Here is a 21,887-nt window from a genome sequence, read left to right as displayed (position 1 = left end):
ATCTCTCGCTGGGTCGTTCTCTGCATCAAAGCCTGTTACTAGCTGGCTAACAAGGAGCCTCCTGTGGGGCTGCGTGCCCTTTCCACCAGGGTAACAGCAGCCACTACCGCCTTGGGACGCAGCGTTCCTTTGCAGGACATTTGTCAGGCAGCTATGTGGGCTTTGCTGCACACGTTTACCAAGCATTACTGCCTTGACAGTCAAGTCCGGAGAGACGGCTTTTTTGGCCATTCTGTTCTCTGACTTTCTGGTGTAATCTTGTTCGCAGACCACCACCGGGGTTGGTATTGCTGGGGTATCTATTCTAAGGTAAGGAATCTATCACTAACGTGTCTTTCAGATGCACAAGTTACTACTTGTGTAACAATAGATCTGTAAGAGACATTCGTTAGTGATAGATTACTTACCGCCCCACCCATCCTCCCCGTTCTGCGAACTGAATACTAGGGTTAAGGACAGCCCTTTCAGGGCGCTAGTTTCATGGCACCAGTAGTCTGTTTCTTGCTTGGCTCTAGGTTCCTGGCGCGGAAAGTCGTGCACAGAACTGACGTCAGCGTGCATGGGGGGACGCCTAAATGGTCTCCGTGACGTCATTTTGGTGCAGACGACGCCAGCGACGGACGAGGAGCCGCAGGACGCCGCCTACTGACGCGCAGGGTACTGCTAAGCAAACCTTTCCGGATCCAGTCTGAATCCTGGGGATATTCTAAGGTAAGGAATCTATCACTAACTAACGTTTCTTACATATATATCGTTACACAAGTAGTAACTTGTGCTTTCGTGATTTGCCCAGGCTGCATGCAGTGTCTGTAGGCCTGTCACACAGGGGGATCTGTGCCATGTCCTGTTTTTACTTTTGTCTGTGTTAAGACACACAACTTGCAATGGCAGTTTGCCTGTGATTGGTGATGGGTCCGATAGGGTGGCACCATTTATGCTGCAGCCATTGGGGACCCTCTTTAGTACCCCATGCCCTAGGTACCAGGGGTACCACCTACTAGGAATGTACAGGGGGAGCTAAAGATACTGGCAATTGGGGTACAATTGTACAGTTTTAGGTAAAGAGATCTGGCACTGGGGACCTGGTTAGCAGGAACTCCCATTCGAAATTGCAATGAATACCAGACTAAAGGTGTGGTGACCAGGTCAAAAAGGGGCACTTTCCTTCAGTTCTGTTTATGATGTATCAGCAAGAAGGTGAACCTTAAATCTTTTCAGTGAAAACTAGTACTGTTATCTTAATTACCTGATTTACAGTTTTGTGGCATATGTAGCTGTGGACACTCATGCTCTGCATACTCCTGCCATCTAGTGTTGGGCTCAGACGTGTATAACTTGTTTTTCTTAGAGAGAAATCTTTTGAGTCATGAGGCATAGTGATTCCTCCTATGACTGGTAATGCTCATAGGCAGTGGCTCCATTGTTAGATTGTTTTCTTCTGCATTCAGGGTTAGATATGCTTCGCCGGGGGTTCCAAGTCGATCCTGTGTGGCGCTCTTCTCGGAGCCTCTTGAATTCTCTGTTCCTGGTGGCTCCAGATAATATTCTATTGCATCACATGTTTTCGCTTCTGTAGTGGTCCTTTCCTTGTATTCCTACTTTCAGATTCGTTAACGCCTCCTCAGCGCTATTCTTCCGAAGTCTGCGCATGACAATGCAAACACTGTGTTGGAAAAATGCCCTTTCACTATTGTCCACAGTGCCATTCCAAGTACTTGTGGCCAGATCAACACTTAGTTTATCTCTGCTGGTCACCACAGCATAACGAGGCTTCCTGCTCAGTCAGTCTTAACTCTGTTTTAAAAAGACTATTGGAACATTGCGAGTGTCAGATTGCTTGATGCGCCATGGAACAACAAGATGATGATACCCCCCCAACATCTTCAGGGAAGACTTTGAAGAAGAAGAGGCCAAAGGCGAACAAGTTGCGGTCTTCAACCAGGAAACCAATTTGTTCTCAGACTGCGAGGTGCAGCCCACGTCTGGCCAGCATCCGAAGATTGTTACAGAGTACCAGTTCTCACCGTAACCTCGCCCACCGCCCCTCCAGGTGTTGAGAGCACAATCTTGGGACACAGCGTTCTGGACTCAGACTGCATCCAAGGCTAGCCCTGACCTATGGCTTGGGAGCCAACTCAGACTCAACCCCCAGGGCCCTGGCAGCTGGTCAATACTCGGCCAGCCTCAATGCTGACTGCTCCCTCGTTGTCCTGTGGGATCTTGGTGACATTTCAGGTGGGCTCTTTGTAGCCAAAACAACGTGTCACGTTGAACTGGTTTCGAAGTCGAAAAACCCTTTCCCGCCAAGTCGATCATCCATGGCAAACTCCGAGGATCGAGAGCTGCTGAATCTACAATGCCTTCAAGAGGTTTTGGACTCACGTTAATGGAGACTCTTAAACCACCCGCCTGCCAGGCCCCCTCCCCTCACACACCCCCGATTGGGAAAATCACAGCAAAGCTACCGCCAAAGATGCAAGAAACCCTTCCTTGAAAGAGCAAGCTTACTTTTGAGGAGCAGGTAGCAATGCCATCTTCTAACCTGAAGAGGCATCAGGAAACTAATCTGTGGCGGCATGCTAGACTGGACCAGTCAGCTAGCACACTAGAAGGTTAGTAGGGCTCAGGGGATACCTATAAGGGACCCCCTGGGTGCATGTATTAAATCCATCACTGCAATCCGTGTGACTTTATTAATATGAGGTGTTTGCTACCTAACATCATAGGTTTTAGTGAAGCCATTATGTAGCTGGGAAACTAGTTTTGGCCAGTACATACTACTGCAGCAAAAAAACTGGTTCCTACAGCATTACAATACGGTTGCATGCCTTTGTTTTTACTGTTAATTATAATGCAGAGGTGCTTTCAGCCAAATGTATTTTTATGTTCCCGTTTGGCTGTATTTACATTTTTTTTTTTAAAGGCAGTAAATGTTCTTCTTGAAACATATTTGTTGAAATGCTTTTGAATCTCATACACGTGTGGAGATATTCTTATTTTTATTAATTCAGAGCAAATACCCACAGCGAAGAACTTAAGATTTAGAAATAAGTAACTATTCTTTACCCAAGCCAAACCTCTTGAGCCACTATGCACCTAGTTGCAACCTGATTATGGAAAACGGTTGGTTGCTGTGGCGAGCCAGGGAAGGTGGTTCTACAAGGAAAGGCTGGCTAATATCTTTGAGCCCACAGATGAACTTCAGTTTTGTTGAAGGAGACCAGAATAAAGGTTCATATCAAATTCTTCTGTGGACTCACTGATGGGACTCACGGATGTTCCATGCAAACACAAAACATACTATTGATCACGTGCATGTACAAAACATGCCACAGCAGATGCTGTATGTGTGCACGTTATTGAGGCTTGTTCAGATTTTACAGGTGAGGTTGGTAGAATTTTTTTAAAGGCTTGTTTCCATGAATCATTATCAGCTGTCACCAACAGCTAGCCACTCCATAGCCTAGTATAAAGGGGCAGTATCTACCAACTACTGGATGGGGTTTACTGTGGGTGTACACTCCTTTCAGCAGACACAAAACTCTGCTCATGTTTGTTTAAATAAGAAGCACCTCTAAAGAACCCTATCTAATCCATTCGGATGACAAACATTACACCGGCCATGATTGCGTCCACCCTACTCACCACTGGCTGACAGAGTGTGTTTGAAAAGACTTTTAGGCCCCTGCTAAAAGGGTACATAAACATTTGATTTTTTTGTTTTTACTCCAATCAAGCTTGCAAACAGTTAGTTGAAATCCTGTTCAAACACTTAAATACCCATCCAGATTTTGAGCCAAGTATGTTACTGAAGTGTTGATGATGAGCAGATGTTCTAGGGCAGCAAAGCAATCTTGATGTGAAGAATGCATGATTTTGACACGATGAATGATCGGTCACAGTCGTAAGGAGTCATTTACACTTCACAGTCAGTCTACCGGGGGGTGGGTAGGGTGAGATTGCTGGCATCCTCCACCACTGCTTGTGGACCACCTGCTCTATTTAGGGGACTCCACCTGCTTACCAAGATTTCTTTGCTGCAGAGGAAGCCTGTCACAGCAGCTCCTTTCACACCCCTGAAGGTTTGCAGAGCTTGCTCCATGTTGAAGGTTCGCGCTTTGAAAACTTTTTTAATTTTGAGAAAATAAACTCCCAGAGTGAGTTCAATATGTATTTTCCCTGCCTGTGTCTGACCATGCCACATGGTAGACAGTAGAACTGAAAATGAATGACTTGCCTCACAGAGTAGGGTGTGATAACTGTTATTGTGGCTTAGTGGCTACTTTGGAGACGGGCCAGCGTAAACGCAGCACTTAAGCAGGTTGGGATCACCACCAGTTTACGGCCATGCTCCAGTGCCGCCAAACTCTAAATGAGGCTCGTAGTTTTGTGAACACCAATTTTGTGTAAAACTACTGAGCTGGCATGCCTGTAAGCCTAAAAGCACTCTGCTGTTTAAGGATACAGATTGTATGCCTTATGATAGTGTAAATGTTATGCTTCTTTCAATTTTTAAAGAGTTGTTTTTGTTTTTGCAGGAGAATGCTAGACTATACCTCAACCTGCTAGAAATTGAGTACAGTGGAGATCTCAAAGAAAATGAAAACAACATTATAGCGTGTTTTGACAGAGTTGTATATAGTTCATTGGCTATAGAAATGAGGATTACATTTTCCCAGCGAAAAGTGGAATTCCTTGAGGATTTTGGCTCTGATGTGGACAGGTAAGATCTTAGAATATTTTAGTAATTATTTACAAGTTCAAAGAAAACATTTTAAATGAATAGTTTTGAATGCTTTATAGCAGTAGGAATGCTGATGTGTCATTGTTGATCTGTCCAGAATTGTGTTTTAACTGAAGCCGCTTACATTGTGTTCATGTCTTCATTCTAAATTCCAAAGTTTAAAAATTGTTTTATATACATTGAATGATCTAGTCTGGCAATATCTCAATGTGTAGTAGCATGTTTTACACCCAGCTGGATCTTGCAGTTGTTGGGAGCAGGTCTTGAGATATCTTTAACAATACCTGTTCATGCCACTACCACCCACTTTCAATTCTAGAGTTGTGTGGGCAGTTCTCTGCACATTTCAGGGGAGAGGGTCCATTTTCGTTGCTTAGATTAAGGTATATGGCACCCATGCTTTGTCCAATATGATGGCCTAGTGCTCAGCCTTGCCAGGAACTCATCTGAGAACCTATTAAAATTGAGTACTTCAGTAAGTGTTTTCAGAGTCTTTAGTTTGTACTATGGTCTGTTCTTACTTCTTCCTTACTGAACTCCAACAAGCATTCTGTAAGTAGCTCAGATGGAGAAAATCTGCAGATAATTTGCAGAACTAAGATCTGTGTTTTTCACAGGAAAAATCTGTGCCATAGATTTGGGCTGTCATTAGTTATAACAAATGTGATACCACTTGTCTTTTTGTATGATCACCCCGCACAAGTGTTTGGACTGATGCTGCTAGTTTTTCAACTCTAGTACATTAGGCCCTGCTGTCCAGGCCCCAGTGCATATGCTCTGAACCGCAAAGTACGTCTACATTTGGCTAATACCCGATTGGCTCATTTAACTCACATATAAGTCCCTAGTATATGGTACCAGAGGCAGCAAGAACTGGTAATTGATGTCACTAGTGGACTGCAGCACTTAATTGTGCCACCACTGCAGTGACAAGATAGAAACGTTGCTCCAGACCTGTAACAGCAGCCTAGATGGGCAGCATTAAAACTGCCTTCTCAACATGGCAAAATAACCTCCTTTGCCACATCGGTTATTTCTGTTTAAAATTAATAAGCTTCCCCTAAGGAATGCCTTGGTAGCCCACCAGGTAGAGTGCTTAATATTTAAAAAAGGGCATGTTCCTTTTGTTTTTAACCTTCCCTGACTGTGAAAACATGAAATTGCCATTTTCACTGCAGCAAAGCTGGTAGTCCCGTTGGCTAGCATGGAGTAACACTAGACACCTAGATGAGTGCTTTGCGACCACCAAAGGTCCAAGGTATCAAATTTATTGTTACATTAAACCGGACTCATTGCTGAGTTCAGATTTAAGTTAACTTTAAATAGAAAGGGGAGTTTAGAAAGTCACCACTTTGTTGTCCAAACCTCAGGTAGCCTTTCCTGTCTAGCTGCAGCATTTGTCACCAGCGATAACTTGCTGGCACACTGCTAGGAAGTATGAAGTGATCAAAGGATCAGGGAGCAAAGAGAAGTAATACATGGAGAAGGTATGACCTGCTTCAGGATGACTACTGGGCAGTGGCCACAGATGGCCCAGATTCAAAGAGGCAACCACCTCAATGAAGCAGATAGTGATCACACCTTCGCCTGCCTGCTCCTTTGTAAATACCTACAGGTCTGCATCTTCCCCAGGTAGGAGAAAACCCACTGCAGGACCAGTTTTCCAGAAGGAGTGGCTTATCATGCTGGGTAAAACTCGTGGATGTGTCCAGGGCTCCTCAGAGGGGAAGAAGGCTTGCACCATCTTGGATTCAGGTAGATAGAAGTGTAATGGGATAGTTTGGTGGCCAACAGGGGAGAAGATGTATCCTAATGGGTAGGGCAGTCGATCCTAAATTTGGGGAACCAGGTAAGGGTCTCTATGACGCTCAAAATCCTGTAATTCTGGGCAAATCACTTAATCTCCCCGTCCCTAACAAAAATGAATGTGTCCTTGTGTATCGCAGCTGGTGCTCATGTAAAGCGATCTCACACCGTCTAAACAAGTTCGCGCTATTTAAAACTACGTGGGGGGACTCCCCAAGCAGAGATGTTAAGGGAGAAGGGTTGCCTCATGGGAACTATTGTCTCATGGAAGTCATGTCGTCTATCACAAACGCGAATATGACACAAAAGTGTCACTCAAGATAAAAAGTAATCAGATCATTGCTGGACTGGAAGGAAAACAAAGGGACTGAACTGCTGCTCCCTGGACCTAGCAAAGATAGGCTGCATCAAAGACTGGGGCTGCACTTGCGGCACCATTTGTGTGTCAAGATAATGAAGGGCACAGTAGGACCACTGTAGTGCTGCCAGAAGAATGCTGGCGAGATTAGCAGTGATTAGACCAGGCACTGCTATTGTCCAAGTGAAGAGCTTTGGCTCCTGCAATCTTTGCAAGGCATTGAGGAACCAGCAACAATTCCCAATACGCCTCCGACTTTAAAAGACCACTCATGAGATGTGCCTCTCTGAGCATACTCTTGCATAAAAGCTCACCTTCCTGCGCACATCTTCCATCCTTATATAAACCTCTTGTCGGAGTAAAACTCAACCGTAATGTCCATTTCTATATTACTGGTATTTAATCTCGAACTGGACATCAGACATAGGCACTCTGCCATGCATTTGATCCGTCATCTTGAAGACCATTCAGTATCAATGCAACCCAACATGGAAATTTCAAATATTAACATCTCGTGCAAAAATATTGTTACCAAATTGTGCATCTAGTGCCCAGGTTTTCTTTGTGATCGAAGTGTTTGAGCTGGGTTTGTTTTGAAGATGTACAGCGTGATTATCATATTTGGAGTGTAAGCATGCATACTTAGCATGTGTTGGCCCTAGATGCATATGTTTAGCATACTCCTGCTATCTAGTATTGGGCTTGGATGTTTGCAATATATTTTTCTTCAATGAAGTCTTTCGAGACACAAGGTATAGTGACTCCTCCAATAGCCTGTTTTGCACATGGTCATCCGCTCCTTTGTTAGATTGTTTTTGTCCGCCCTCAGGTTCGGACGTTTACCTGGGAGCTCCAAGATCGAGGGTTTACCCGGCCTTTTGGTTAACACTACATCACCCTTCGATGAACACTACCAAAGCGAAAAGAGAAAAAACATTGTTTTTCGCCACCCACCTGGTCTTTGTTCCTGCTCGACTTTGGCCTCTACGTTTCATCTTTATCTTTCTTGACTCAATGCATGTGGATTGATGTGAAAATACTCCTTTCGGTTTCTGCCCAAGTGCAACACAAAGTACTCCAGGCAAGATCACCATCCAGTATGCAACCTCTGCCTGTCTCTAGAACACAACAAAACGTTGTGTGAAATGTGCCTTGCCTTCCTATCGAAGAAAACGCTTTAACAACGACTGGAGCACGGCTGGGCCCATCGCACAATACAGGTACGCCTCACTTAGATGACCAGACGCAACCAAATACAGAACCCAACTTCCACCTTGAGGGCGAAATGAAAGAAGAGGCAAAAGGTACAAACACAGGTACACAGAACCCCACTGCCCTCAGGCTATGGAGGTATCTGGCACAAGGCAAAGGAGCAGATAGTCATCCCTCTGTCTAAACTACACTTAAAGGACGTGGCTCAATTTCCACCACGCAAGGACTCTGTGCCCCTTCTCCCCTCCCCCGCACACGCACTTAACACCAGTGGTGAGACAGCTACAGGACTACCACACAGATTGGGTATTTATTACCTCAGATCATTGGGTCCTCTCAATAAAGAAAAAAGACTGATATCCTCTATAACTCGCATCTTAACACTCCTACCAGAGGAAATGTAATCTCTGCTTCAAAAGGGGGCAATAGAGACAGTCCCAAAGCAACACCAGGGACACAGGGTGTACTCGCTGTAGTTCCTCATTCCAAAAACAGAATGTCACCTTAAGGCATATACTAAACCTCTAGAAACTCAACAATTTTATCCTGTCGCAGCCCTTCCACATGCTTATGCTGCAAGAAGTTTTACTGCTACTGCAGCAAGGAGCCTTCATAACAGTTATAGACCTCAAAGACCCCTATTTACACATCGATAAACGCAGTCCATCAACGCTACCTCCGTTTTCAAGTAAGTGGCCAACATGTCAGTTCAAAGTGTTGCCATTCGGAGTCACTACTGCACCAAGAGTGTTCACAAAATGTCTTGCAGTAGTAGCTGCCTCATCTTAGAAAAGGGGGAACAAACACAAGTTCCCATATCTAGAACATTGGCTTATCAAGAGTGCAAGCCAATAACAATATCTACAGGACACTCAGGACACTTCTGCACAACCTGGGCTCCACGCTCAGTGTTACAAAATCTCACCTACTACCCTTACAAATGTAACCGTTCCTCTGCGCTATTCTAAACTCCATCTCAGCAAAGGCTTATTCCAGTCCTGCAAAGGTACAAATGATCCAGCTTGCATTGCCTCTTTTTCAACCACATCGTCGGTTTAGTCAACAGTGATGAGTCCTATAGGTATGATGGCCTAGTGTATCTCCATAGTACTAAACGCACAACTGTATCTGCGACCCCTACATCGGAGTCTTCAGTCACAATGGTCTCAAGCGGAGGGACATCTACAAGATCTAATGTTGATAGGCCCAGCGACCCATCGCTCTCTGCAGTGGTGGAACAGCAGCAGTCTGTTGCAAGGTCAGCCTTTCAAGGCCCCTGCTCCGCAGGTGACCTTCACAACAGACTCATCCTCACATGGGCGGAGGGGCGCACATGCTAGATCTCACAGTGCGTGGACAGTAGACTATAGGAACACAAGCATCTGCAAATCAATCACCCAGAGCTTCTTGCGATTCAGTTGGCTCTCAGATCAGTTCTGTAGGAAGCTGGCTCTCTATATAGTGTACCAAAATTAGATGCACTGTGCAGAGTCCAGGCTCCCCTTATTGGTTTACAGAGGCACATGTAATAATTCTAAATGCTCTCTTTTGTGGTAGTGTGGGCAAACAGTTTAGGCTTATCAGAGGGTACTGCTAATATCCGCTTCGCCGTGGCGCACATTCTGCTGCAGTGCGGGCGAATTCCCCGCGTACACAGATCGGACGGCACCCGGCCATCCGACACGCCCACTGTGACGTCGGAGGGCCGGGGACCGTCCGACGCATGGAAGAGGATATCATGGGCGCAATACCCAATCACAAAATAAAAATATCTCACTGGCAACATATGTCCTGTTTATTGCAAATTAGTTGCATCCCACCCCTCTCAGAATTAAATTTACCTAAAAAGCCCGATAACCGTGAGCTATATGTGTAAGGTTGCACACAACACATGTTTCGTTACTATAGTATTGTGTAAACCTAAGGGGGTACTGTTAGCCATAAACAACTTATAACATTTGGTGAAACGAAATTTTACTAGAATGCTCAGACGTTCTTGTTATTGATGTTCAAATATGTTGCACAATTGTCTAATTGGAGAGTTTAACAAATGTAAAACCTGACTGAATCTGTACAGAATCATTGGCAACTTTGCTGCAGTGGTGCATTACTGGGACACATGGGAAAATGTGAGAAAATGGCTGTAATAACCATTTGGAGTGTACCTGGACTGTTAATCTCCTGTAAAGCCAAGCAAATGTTATGTATATAACATGTACGCAAGCACAGCTAAATCTAAAAACGAATACACAGATTTTTAAAAAAAATTAGAGGGTAGTGCTAAGCATTTGTTGTACTCACAGAGGCAATAAATGAGAGAGATACTCGAGAATAATTTCAACACCAAGAACTTTATCAAGTAAGTACTTTTCAAGGTTTGAATTTTTACAGGTAAGTAAAATGTTCATTTAAGTCTTTACGTGGTAATGCTTTCCTATTGGTGAGGGGGAGGCATACTGCATACAGTTGCTTGCAAAAGGCTTCAGGGAGTCCCCTTCACACCTCCTCCTCCAGGGCCCTGTGCTCGAGAGAGAAGTTTCAAAGGCCTGCAGGCTTTGTAATGTGACCCTCAGATTCTACTGCTAGCAGCAAATGGCATCCCCTGATTTACTCCCCCGCTTTGGGCGGTAAAACCAGCGGGAAAATTAAGGCAAATAGGAGGTGTGCCTACCTCTGGCAACTACACCCCAAAGTTGAGGGAGGCGAGGGTGAAGCACATATTTCATTTCCTGCTATTTTGAAGATGGGGAGACTCCACCAGTCAGGGCTACTCTGTGCCCCCTTGCACAGGTATAATTGAGGGTGTAGTCATCCCAGGTATTGTGCCCATTGTGCCTACCTGCTATTCACCTAAAAGGCCCCTAAATGTAATATTTAGGAAGCTCCCCCAGACCTGGAAACTAGTTCTTGCTAACTTAAGTAGAAAACGAATGGTGTTGTGTGTCCGCTGATAGCGCTTAGATACCCCTGGGTGATAACGCACCCTACAAGCTCATAATAACATAACCATGCTGAAGAAGACTGTAGACGCCTAGTGACTTGGCCCCAGCCCTACCAGCCTGTCAGCCCTTGAAAATCCTTCTAAGGGAAGCTTGTTCAGTGCTCTGTGATTTCCACAAACCCTGGGAGGACTGCCTGCTTCTGAAGACCAGAACTCCAAAGGACAGCGGGAGTTCACAAAGAAACCTATACCAAGGACTCTGGGGCCTTCTGGATCTGCGAGTCCTGTCCGCTCTGCACACGAAGCCTCCGACCCATGTCCAGGTAGACTGCTGACCCAGAACCGGTTCCCCAGCGATCCTGACCTAAAGTCCAGCGTTGGCTGACCCCTCCTGTACTCCTCTACAACGCTTGCAAACAGAATTCAGAGGTTCCCTGTGACCGCCACTGTCTCCGATAAGAAGAATCTGAAGTCTAAAAGCATCCTTGCACCCGAAGCCCCTGGACCCTGGTGAGCTGAACCGATGGTGCCCCTACAACCCGTTAAATCTCTACTTAACTCTGCGGTCACTTGCCTCCCTCCCGCATCCTCCGGTGCGACACCTGCAGCCTGTTTTTCTGAAGCAAGTTCTTCATTAAAAAACATTGGGCACCCAACGCTGTATTTGCACTCGGCTGCCCCTGCACCCCTTGAGGTGTGTGTTTAGTACTGCTTTGTGGGCTCTGTGCTTGCTCTAACCCCCTGTGCTTGGCCCCTATAACCAATTTACTTACCTGCAAGCAGTGTGACTCCAGGCACCCCCAGCATCCATTGAAAAGCATTGGGCCAAACTCCGACTTTGACCTCTGCACCCGCCACCCCTGTGCCACTGGTGGTGCGGTTTTGGTACTCACCGGACCCTTGCTCCTTGCTGATCTTTGGGCCGAAGACTGGATTTGTAAGTTTGATACTTACCTGTTTAACCACGATATTGTATTCCCCATAGGATAACATTGAACTGTTCTGAAAAGTTAGTGTACATTTTTTAAAGTGAAAAGTATATTTATTTAAAAACATATTTACCTTATTGCAAAGATCTTGGCCTTAAACTCCTTCAGTCGTGTGTCAATTATTGATCACTGTTGTGCAATAAATGTCTTGCGCTCCTCCGTGTTGGGCCTAAGCTGCCCGCCCACACTATCACTTGGGTTTTACATTAATCTTTGTACACTTTTGGGGAACCCCTGGATTCTGTGCCCGGTATAACCACCTAGTGGTAATATCATGTTCGAGGCATGTGGGCTGCTGAATTCACATCTTATGCATAGGTCGCCGCCTAGTGTTGGGTCCGGATGATTGCACATTGTTGTCCTGGAAGAGTCTTCGAAGTATCACGAGATAGGTGGCTCCTCCCCTGGACTACAGTGTGCATGGGCATCCTCTCCATCCTCCGATTGTTTTTTTCCGCCATTGGGTTCGGATGTACTTTTCTTTACTCAAGTTCGGAAACTTTTCTATAAGGCCAAAAGGCTTTCGGGGTCGTCGGTATTGTTAATTCGATTGGTGCCGAGTTCTTGTTCCAGTTCTTTTCGAAGCAGGATGTCGAAGAGAGCGCGTGGCCTTTTCGACACCAGAGGCCCGATCGTCGATGGAACGGAGCCCGTTCAAACGATGCCCCCTTTGTAACTCTAAATACCCGCACATCGATGTACACCCGGTGTGCAACAAGTGCTTATCACCAGACCACAACGAGGATAACTGTCTAGCTTGTGCTCGGTTCCGGTCGAAGAAGACACTAAGGCTCCGACGTGCAGCAAGACAAACGATGACTAAGCCAGCGCCCGACCCGGTGAATATCTTCGAAGAAGACAAGGTTGTCGAGACTGAGGATCCAGAACAGGCGTCTGATCCAGGTTGGGAGCACGACTCCAACTACTATGCAGACGAAGAAGAACGCGTCCATCAAGAACAAAACGTCGAAGAGGTAAGGGACGACGTGTCCCCCATCGGGGCCGTCGATGACGACTCGAGTGATGAACCAGGCCCAACAGTGGGTACTGGGCCTCAAAAAGACACTCAAAAAAATTACAAAGGCTCAGGTCGAGGCATCGCCAAAAGGCCTTCGCCAAGATCTTGACAAACACTCTATAGCCCGGCGTCTCGGCCCGGCTAAGAATATATCACACGAGCCATCGGTCGCCCTACAGAAAGCGAAACCGAAAGCTATCGAGACCGTAACAAAACCAAAACTGCTGAAAACAGTCCTCTGATCGAAAGTGCGACCACATCGGTTTCGACGCCGAAGAAAAGTGTCGACGACCCTGCTGGATCGACTACAGAGTGTTGAGTCGTAGATTGGTGCGCTAAAGTCCATCGCTACAGCCAAATACTTCGAACCGACAAGGTCCGCGTCGACGGACAGCGACACAAACAAAGGACTCGAGTCTCGGAAGGCCCTCGACCCACGGCACGAGTCGAAAAACAACAGCTCGGCAAAACCCTCGAGCCGAAACCCAAAGGCGCCTCTACGGAGCAAGTCGAAACGAAGACAGAGCGCGCCTCCGACGCTTTAAACGCCGAAGTCCACTCAAGGCCAAAAGCACGATGACAGGGTGAAGTCCGTCTGTACAATATCGACGCCGGGCCCAAAGCTGCCGATAAAATTCGGACTGCCCCCAACAGCACGGCCTAAGGTGATCGATCCCAAGACCAGGATCGAGCCGACCAAATCGGTGTTGCTTGGGAAAAGGAGTCATCCTCTAGAAGAGGATGTTCTGTACCAGGAGCCCTCCTACGATAATCAGTCGAAGCTCCATATCGACGCCGACTCAGGCAAACTTACAGTTTATCGAAGAAAAATCAGGTTGGAAAATCCTCTGGAATCATATAAAATCCCACTGAAAAAGAAAAGGGATTCTTCAACGTCACCTGTCCATTTTGAAGATGTGAGGTACTATGGCCAGGACACTTCTGCAGGCTCGCCCACACGCTCTGAGGATATAGGGTATGACTATGATGAACAATATAGTTACCCTGCAGGCGATGATCAAGAGGACCAGACTCAAACCTGGACAGACCCTATTGACCAGGGGGAGTTACAACCTATCCCTGATACTCCTCCTTACCCTGTAAAAACTTCGCCAACAGAGGATACAGCAGCGTTTAACGCATTGATAGAGAGGGCAGCACAAAATCATGATGTGGACATGCATGCTGACCCAATTGAGGAGGATTTCTTGTTTGACACTTTCTCCACTTCAGAGAAATCAGTTAAGACTTTGCCAATGTTAAAGGTTGTCCTAAAACACGCTGGAGACATTTTCAAGGAAACCACAAGAGCAAGGGTTGTTAACCCCAGAATTGAAAGAAAATACAGACCGGCACCTGTGGACCCTACATACATTCGGGGGCAGCTGCCGTTGGACTCTTTGGTAGAATCCAATGCTCGTAAACGTGCCGACTCCCAAACTACTGGTGATGCTCCCCCTCCAGACAAAGAGTCTAAAGTATTGGAAGCTTCTGGAAAAAGGGTGGCTGCTCAAGCAGCTAACATCTGGAGAATTTCCAACACACGGGCCCTATTAGCCAGATACGATAGGGCACATTATGACACATTAGAGCAACTGCTACAACATTTGCCTGATGCCTACAAGGAAGGAGCAGAAACTCTAATACAGGAAGGGAAACTGATATCCAACGCGTCCATTAAATGTGCGCTAGATGTAGCAGACACTGCAGCCGGCCATCAACACAAGTGTCATGCTCAGAAGGCATGCTTGGTTGCGAATCTCAGGGTTCAAACAAGAGATTCAACCCACATTATTAATTCAGCCTGTAAACCCTGATTTTTTTATTTGGTCCTGATGTGGACACAATCTTAGAAAAGATTAAGAAAGACACAGAGACAGCCAAATCTATGGGGGCCTTGCAGTCCCAACAATTCAGAGGCGGTTCCTTTCGTCGCTCCAATAACAGAGGAGCTACAAGGGGCCAGGCGTCCCAACAAACTCAATACAATAAAGGGAACACGCAAACCACCTACAATTAAACAAGCAGAGGTGGCTACCGTGGCAACAGCAGTAGAGGCAGAGGACGAGGGAATAACAACACCAGATCCTCCGCCAATACTAAACAGTGACGCCTTGTCGCTGCCCCCAGAGCATGTAACACCGGTCGGGGGCAGATTACAACAGTTCCTGCCAGTCTGGGAAAGCATTACCACAGACCGGTGGGTGAGAACTTATTCTGTACGGTTATTGTCTAGAGCTAACATCTACTCCACCCAACATACCCCCAAAATACAGACCTATGTCCGCAGAGCACATAAACTTATTGCAGCAAGAAGTGATCAGCATGCTGCAAAAAGGGGCCATAGAACTCGTCCCTATACAGGAACAGGGTACAGGGATGTACTCTCTGTACTTCTTAAACCCCAAAAAGGACGGGTCTCTCAGGCCAATACTAGACCTCAGGCCCCTAAACGAATACATCTTGTCAGAACACTTTCATATGCTCACTTTACAGCAAGTCCTACCGTTACTCAGTCAGGGAGACTTCCTCGCAACACTGGACCTAAAGGATGCGTATTTCCACATACCAATACATCCAGCACACAGGAAGTATCTCAGGTTTACCATCCAAAATCAGCACTACCAGTTCAAGGTACTGCCTTTCGGGGTAACAATAGCCCCCAGGGTGTTTACCAAGTGCCTGGCGACAGTGGCTGCGCACCTACGGAGAAACCATATTCACGTCTATCCCTATCTAGACGACTGGCTCATCCACGCAAAGTCGGCCCAGCAATGTGCCAGCCACATGTCCCGCACTATTCGCCTCCTACACAGCCTCGGGTTCTCATTAAACTACCCAAAATCTCATCTTCAGCCTGCCCATGTACAACAGTACCTGGGAGCAACAATAGACACTCTGGCGGCCAAGGCGCAGCTAAACTCCGCAAGAATCAACAGCATTCTGTTACTCATTCAGAGATTCAGACCCCAACACTCGCTGCCAGCAAGGGGGTTTATGCGGTTGATAGGCATGATGGCCTCCTGCATCTTCATAGTCCCTCATTCAAGACTACACATGCGTCCACTTCAGGAGTGCTTAGCACGGCAGTGGAACCAGGCTCAGGGACAATTGAAGGACCTAGTGTTGGTGACCGGTCGCGCATACAGCTCTCTGCATTGGTGGAACCCACGAAACCTTTGCAGGGGACGACCGTTCCAAGAGCCTGTTCCACAAATAGTGCTGACGACGGACGCATCTCTCCTAGGATGGGGAGCGCATGTCCTCCATTACGCAGTGCAGGGACTATGGACGACACACCAAAAAAGGATGCACATCAACCTGCTGGAACTGATGGCAATCTTTCTGGCAATGAAGGCGTTCAAAGTACATTTGTGCAACAAGGTTGTGTTAATCCGGACGGACAACATGTCTGCCATGTACTACATACAGAAGCAGGGAGGGACACACTCCCCACAGTTGTCTCATCTAGCGCAAAGCATGTGGAAGTGGGCCATTCAGAGGAACATCTTCCTTTATGGCGGAACACCTCCCAGGCAGGGACAACCAGATGGCGGACCTGCTCAGCAGGCACAGCCACCAGATGCACGAGTGGGAGATACATCCCTCAGTGCTGCAACCCTACTTCCAGCGGTGGGGTCACCCAGAAATAGACCTGTTCGCCACAAGGGAAAACGCAAAATGCCAAAGCTTTGCCGCCAGGTTTCCACATCCGCCGTCTCAGGGCAATGCGATATGGATGAACTGGTCAGGCAAGTTTGCGTACGCTTTTCCCCCAGCACCGCTCATACCACTAGTGGCACGCAAACTGCTACAACACTCAATGACGCTGATCCTAGTTGCTCCAACATGAGCGCGGCAACCATGGTACACAACGTTCCTTGAACTTTCCGTGGTTCCTCATCAAAGGCTGCGATTAACACCCAGTCTTTTAACGCAGAGCCATGGCGACATTCAGCACCCAGATCCGCAACAGTTGAACCTTGCGATCTGGCTCCTGAGGTCATAGTTTGGTTACCTAAACTTGCCTCCCGACGGTATGAATATTATCAAGGAGGCAAGGAGGCCTACCACCAGGGCATGCTATGCGGCGAAGTGGAAACGATTTGTCATCTATTGTAACAATAATGACATAAATCCGCTAGATGCATCTACTCAAAACATCATATGTTACCTCTTACATTTACACAGATGCAATGTGGCTTACAGTTCCATACGAATACATTTAGCTGCAGTGGCAGCTTATCTTCAGAACAGGCAGCACCTTTCACTCTTCCGAGTGCCTTCTATTAAAGCTTTCCTAGAGGGACTCAAACGAGTGATTCCTCCCAGACACCCACCTTCACCTGTCTGGAACCTCAACGTAGTTCTAACCAGACTGATGGGACCACCTTTTGAACCTCTACATTCATGTGAGATACAATTCCTAACGTGGAAAGTGGCTTTTCTGGTGGCTATTACATCACTCAGAAGAGTTAGTGAGCTGCAAGCCCTAACTATTCAAGAGCCATTCATACAAATTCACGCTAATAGGGTAGTGCTGCGAACTAACCCTAAATTTATGCCAAAGGTGGTGTCCCAGTTTCACATCAATCAAGCTATAGAACTGCCAGTATTCTTCCCTAATCCAGATTCCGTGGCAGAAAGAGCTCTACATACCCTAGACGTTAAAAGAGCTCTCCTGTACTATATAGACAGAACAAAACTTTTCAGAAAGACTAAGCAACTGTTTGTTGCCTTCTCACCACAGCACAAAGGCAACCCCATTTCCAAAGCAGGTATAGCCAGATGGATTGTTAAGTGCATACAAATTTGTTATCAAAAAGCTAAACGCACATTAACAGTTCCCCCCAAGAGCGCATTCAACACGCAAGTTAGGGGCATCCATGGCTTTCCTAGGAAACCTTCCTCTAGAAGACATATGTAGGGCAGCCACATGGACTACCATACATACATTTACCAAACACTACTGTGTAGATGTACACTCCAAACAGCAAGCTGCTGTAGGGCAGGCTGTACTCAAAACTCTTTTTCAGACTCCTGCAGCTGGCACGGGCAACCGCCACTAGGAGGAAACTGCTATACATTCTATGCATAAGATGTGAATTCAGCAGCCCACATGCCTCGAACGGAATATGCTACTTACCAGTATGCATCTGTTCTTGGCATGTAGGGCTGCTGATATTCACATCGCCCTCCCTCCTCCCCGGTGCCTGTCGCAGCTGTAGCACTCAGTATTAATCTCTAGCATGGACATCACTTACTGTATCATACTCCATCCCTGCCACAATGGCGAAAAACAATCTGAGGATGGAGAGGATGCCCATGCGCACTGTAGTCCAGGGGAGGAGCCACCTATCTCGTGATACTTCGAAGACTCTTCCAGAACAACAATGTGCAATCATCCGGACCCAACACTAGGCGGCGATCTATGCATAAGATGTGAATATCAGCAGCCCTACATGCCAAGAATAGATGCATACTGGTAAGTAGCATATTCCATACAGAGCCAGCTCCCTACACAAAGTTTGTGTTTATTACTTGCAGTATGCAGGGAAGTAACTCTGCTACTCCATGGGAGAAGCAGCCTGTTTGACGAAGAGCAGGCAGTCCTCCCTTGCTTTTGGAGGTCGCAGAGCGGCAGGATCAGTTGTCACAATTGTCTGGAGCAGCAACAGGCTAGCAGGATTGGCACAGTCAGTTACAGGTCCTCATTTCTTGCTTCTTCAGCTCTTCTTTGTTGTCCTTCTTGAGTCGGACGGTTCCTATTCTCTGGTGCCAGGGTCTCCTCTAAATACTAGATTTAGCGTTGTTAAGGGGAGTGAAGATGATTAGCTGATGGGCTACCTACCCATGGGGACAGTACACTTCCTGTGAGGAGTGGGTATAACCCTGTCCCAGAGTTACTATTTCCACTAAAAACAGGATGGTGGAACCCTTCCTTCATGGAGCACATCAGGTAGCCCACCATAAGGGTGTGACTAGCCTGTGTGAGTGCAACACACCTACTCTATAGCTAATTTCCTGCCTGTCCTGGTTCCAAATTTGGCCGCAGAGCAGGAGGTGGCATTCTCCAGGTCTGAAGTTAGCCCGGGTCACACATTAAAGGCGGCAGAGTCTTTGAAGCGTCTGGCCTTGATATGCAAATCTGCTAGCCATCTGCTGGGAGGAGGTGATAACACTTCCTACCAGAGCAGGCTTTGTTCCTGACCTCCTGAGAGCACGGGCTCTCACCACTGGGGGGGTCAAACTCATTGGTGTTGGCAGGCTAAACGGGACCAGTCAGCCAGCACACTAGAGGACAAGTAGGTTCCAGGTGCACCTTCAAGATTCCTCCTGAATGCATGTCATAATAAATCCAATACTGGAGTCAATATGGATTTATTAAGGCAAGGTGTTTGATGCTATAGATTTCAGTAAAGCCATTATGTAGCTGGGTAAACTTGTAATGACCAGTGCCCAGTACATACCTTAACATGGCTTTCCTGCTCACTTGCAATATCTAGTAATCTGGACTACTAGACTAAACACGGGCATATCTACTCATGCAGATCTGTCCTTACATAGGATATAATGCACCTTTCCTTAGGGCTGTCAGGCCTGCATTAGGGGTGACTTACATATTTCAAATGTAGTGACTTGGGAATGGCACAAAGGGATGTGTAGAAATGGATTGCTGTTGCAAGTGTGAACATTCACTTGGCCCTGCCCGCACTGCTGGGGTGCAAACAACTATTTGCTTTTATTTTCTTTAACTTTTTTTACGGTTTAGCTGCACGTGTACAATGTCGTGTTTGCACCAAGTCACGCAGCCCGCAGTGGCAATCTGCATGCAGTTTGTATGGAGGTCCCTTAGGGTGGCACAAGACATACTTCAGTCCTTAAGGACCCTCTGTGGTACCCCTGGGGTACCATTTACGAGGGACTTCTAAGGGTGCTACAGTGTGTGCCAGTAGTATTATTATTGTATCAGTTTACTTGGTTTAGGAAAAGAGAAGTGGCACTAAGGCCTGGTTAGCAGGCTTCCAGTCGAAAACATAAGTATCGGTAAGCAAAATGTTAGGTGACCACTGGAAAAAAGGGCACTGTACTACATATGTATATTTAGACACGTGTTTTTTAGGTAATGCATAGGCAGCGTGCATGCGCTGCTCTAGGAGGGCCTTTAGGCATCGGTCTTCACTTTTCAAGCACTCGTGCTTGTGGCGACATCCACCTTGCGGGAGCGAGCAGCGGTGCGACCACGTTAATTACAAAACCATGGCCGCTGCTCACTCCCACAAGGTGGATGCCGCCACAAACACGAGTGCTTGAAAACTGAAGACAGTGAAGACTGCTTGTTTACGTCGTGAAGCACTTCCACCGTCACTGCCTCTCTTCAGTCGCTGCTTTTTAAGGTTTATTAAACCAGCGCGACAGCTGCACTTGCTAAGCCGAATAGTAAACAATGGCAGCCGTACGCTTTTCTTTTCTTCAGCTCTTGTTTGTTTCTAATATTAGGCCTCTTTCTGCTTTCCCATGTGCCCCCTTCGAGATCCGCCTCTCCTTTCACATTCTGCCAGCACCCCGCTACCCAAAACTCGTCCACCACCACCACCTCAACCATCACCACGTCCACCACCACGTCCACCATCACCACGTCCACCACCACGTCCACCACGTCCACCACATCTACCACCACCACCACGTCTACCACCACCACCACGTCTACCACCACCACCACGTCTACCACCACGTCTACCACCACCACCACGTCTACCACCACCACCACATCCACCACCACGTCCACCACCACCACCACGTCCACCACCACCACCACGTCCACCACCACCACCACGTCCACCACCACGTCCACTACCACGTCCACCACCACGTCCACCACGTCCACCACCACGTCCGCCACCACCACCACGTCCGCCACCACCACCACGTCCGCCACCACCACCACGTCCGCCACCACCACCACGTCCGCCACCACCACCACGTCCGCCACCACCACCACGTCTGCCACCACCACCACGTCTGCCACCACCACCACGTCTGCCACCACGTCCACCACCACGTCCACCACCACGTCCACCACCACCACGTCCGCCACCACCACCACGTCCGCCACCACCACCACGTCCGCCACCACCACCACGTCCGCCACCACCACCACGTCCGCCACCACCACCACGTCCGCCACCACCACCACGTCCGCCACCACCACCACGTCCGCCACCACCACCACGTCCGCCACCACCACCACGTCCGCCACCACCACCACGTCCGCCACCACCACCACACCACGTCCGCCACCACCACCACGTCCGCCACCACCACCACGTCCGCCACCACCACCACGTCCGCCACCACCACCACGTCCGCCACCACCACCACGTCCGCCACCACGTCCGCCACCGCCACCACGTCCGCCACCACCACCACGTCCGCCACCACCACCACGTCCGCCACCACCACCACGTCCGCCACCACCACCACGTCCGCCACCACCACCACGTCCGCCACCACCACCACGTCCGCCACCACCACCACGTCCGCCACCACCACCACGTCCGCCACCACCACCACGTCCGCCACCACCACCACGTCCGCCACCACCACCACGTCCGCCACCACCACCACGTCCGCCACCACCACCACGTCCGCCACCACCACCACGTCCACCACCACCACGTCCACCACCACCACGTCCACCACCACCACGTCCACCACCACCACGTCCACCACCACCACGTCCACCACCACCACGTCCACCACCACCACGTCCACCACCACCACGTCCACCACCACCACGTCCACCACCACCACGTCCA

At 48.0% G+C, this 21,887-nt stretch overlaps 1 protein-coding gene across 1 annotated transcript in view; it reads left to right on the top strand.

Moving 5' to 3' along the window:
* PRPF39 (pre-mRNA processing factor 39) overlaps positions 1-21,887 on the top strand; it is a 464,264-nt gene that overhangs the window by 321,828 nt on the left and 120,549 nt on the right. Inside the window, exon 12 of the mRNA XM_078659680.1 lies at positions 4,539-4,723. Coding sequence (XP_078515806.1) covers positions 4,539-4,723 — 185 coding nt within the window. The remainder of the gene's footprint in view (positions 1-4,538; positions 4,724-21,887) is intronic.

This window comes from Lissotriton helveticus, chromosome 9 (assembly GCF_964261635.1).
Source record: "Lissotriton helveticus chromosome 9, aLisHel1.1, whole genome shotgun sequence".
NCBI classification, from domain to species: domain Eukaryota; kingdom Metazoa; phylum Chordata; class Amphibia; order Caudata; family Salamandridae; genus Lissotriton; species Lissotriton helveticus.
Note: the sequence above shows the minus strand (reverse complement) of the source record. Positions and strands in the feature narration are given on the sequence as shown.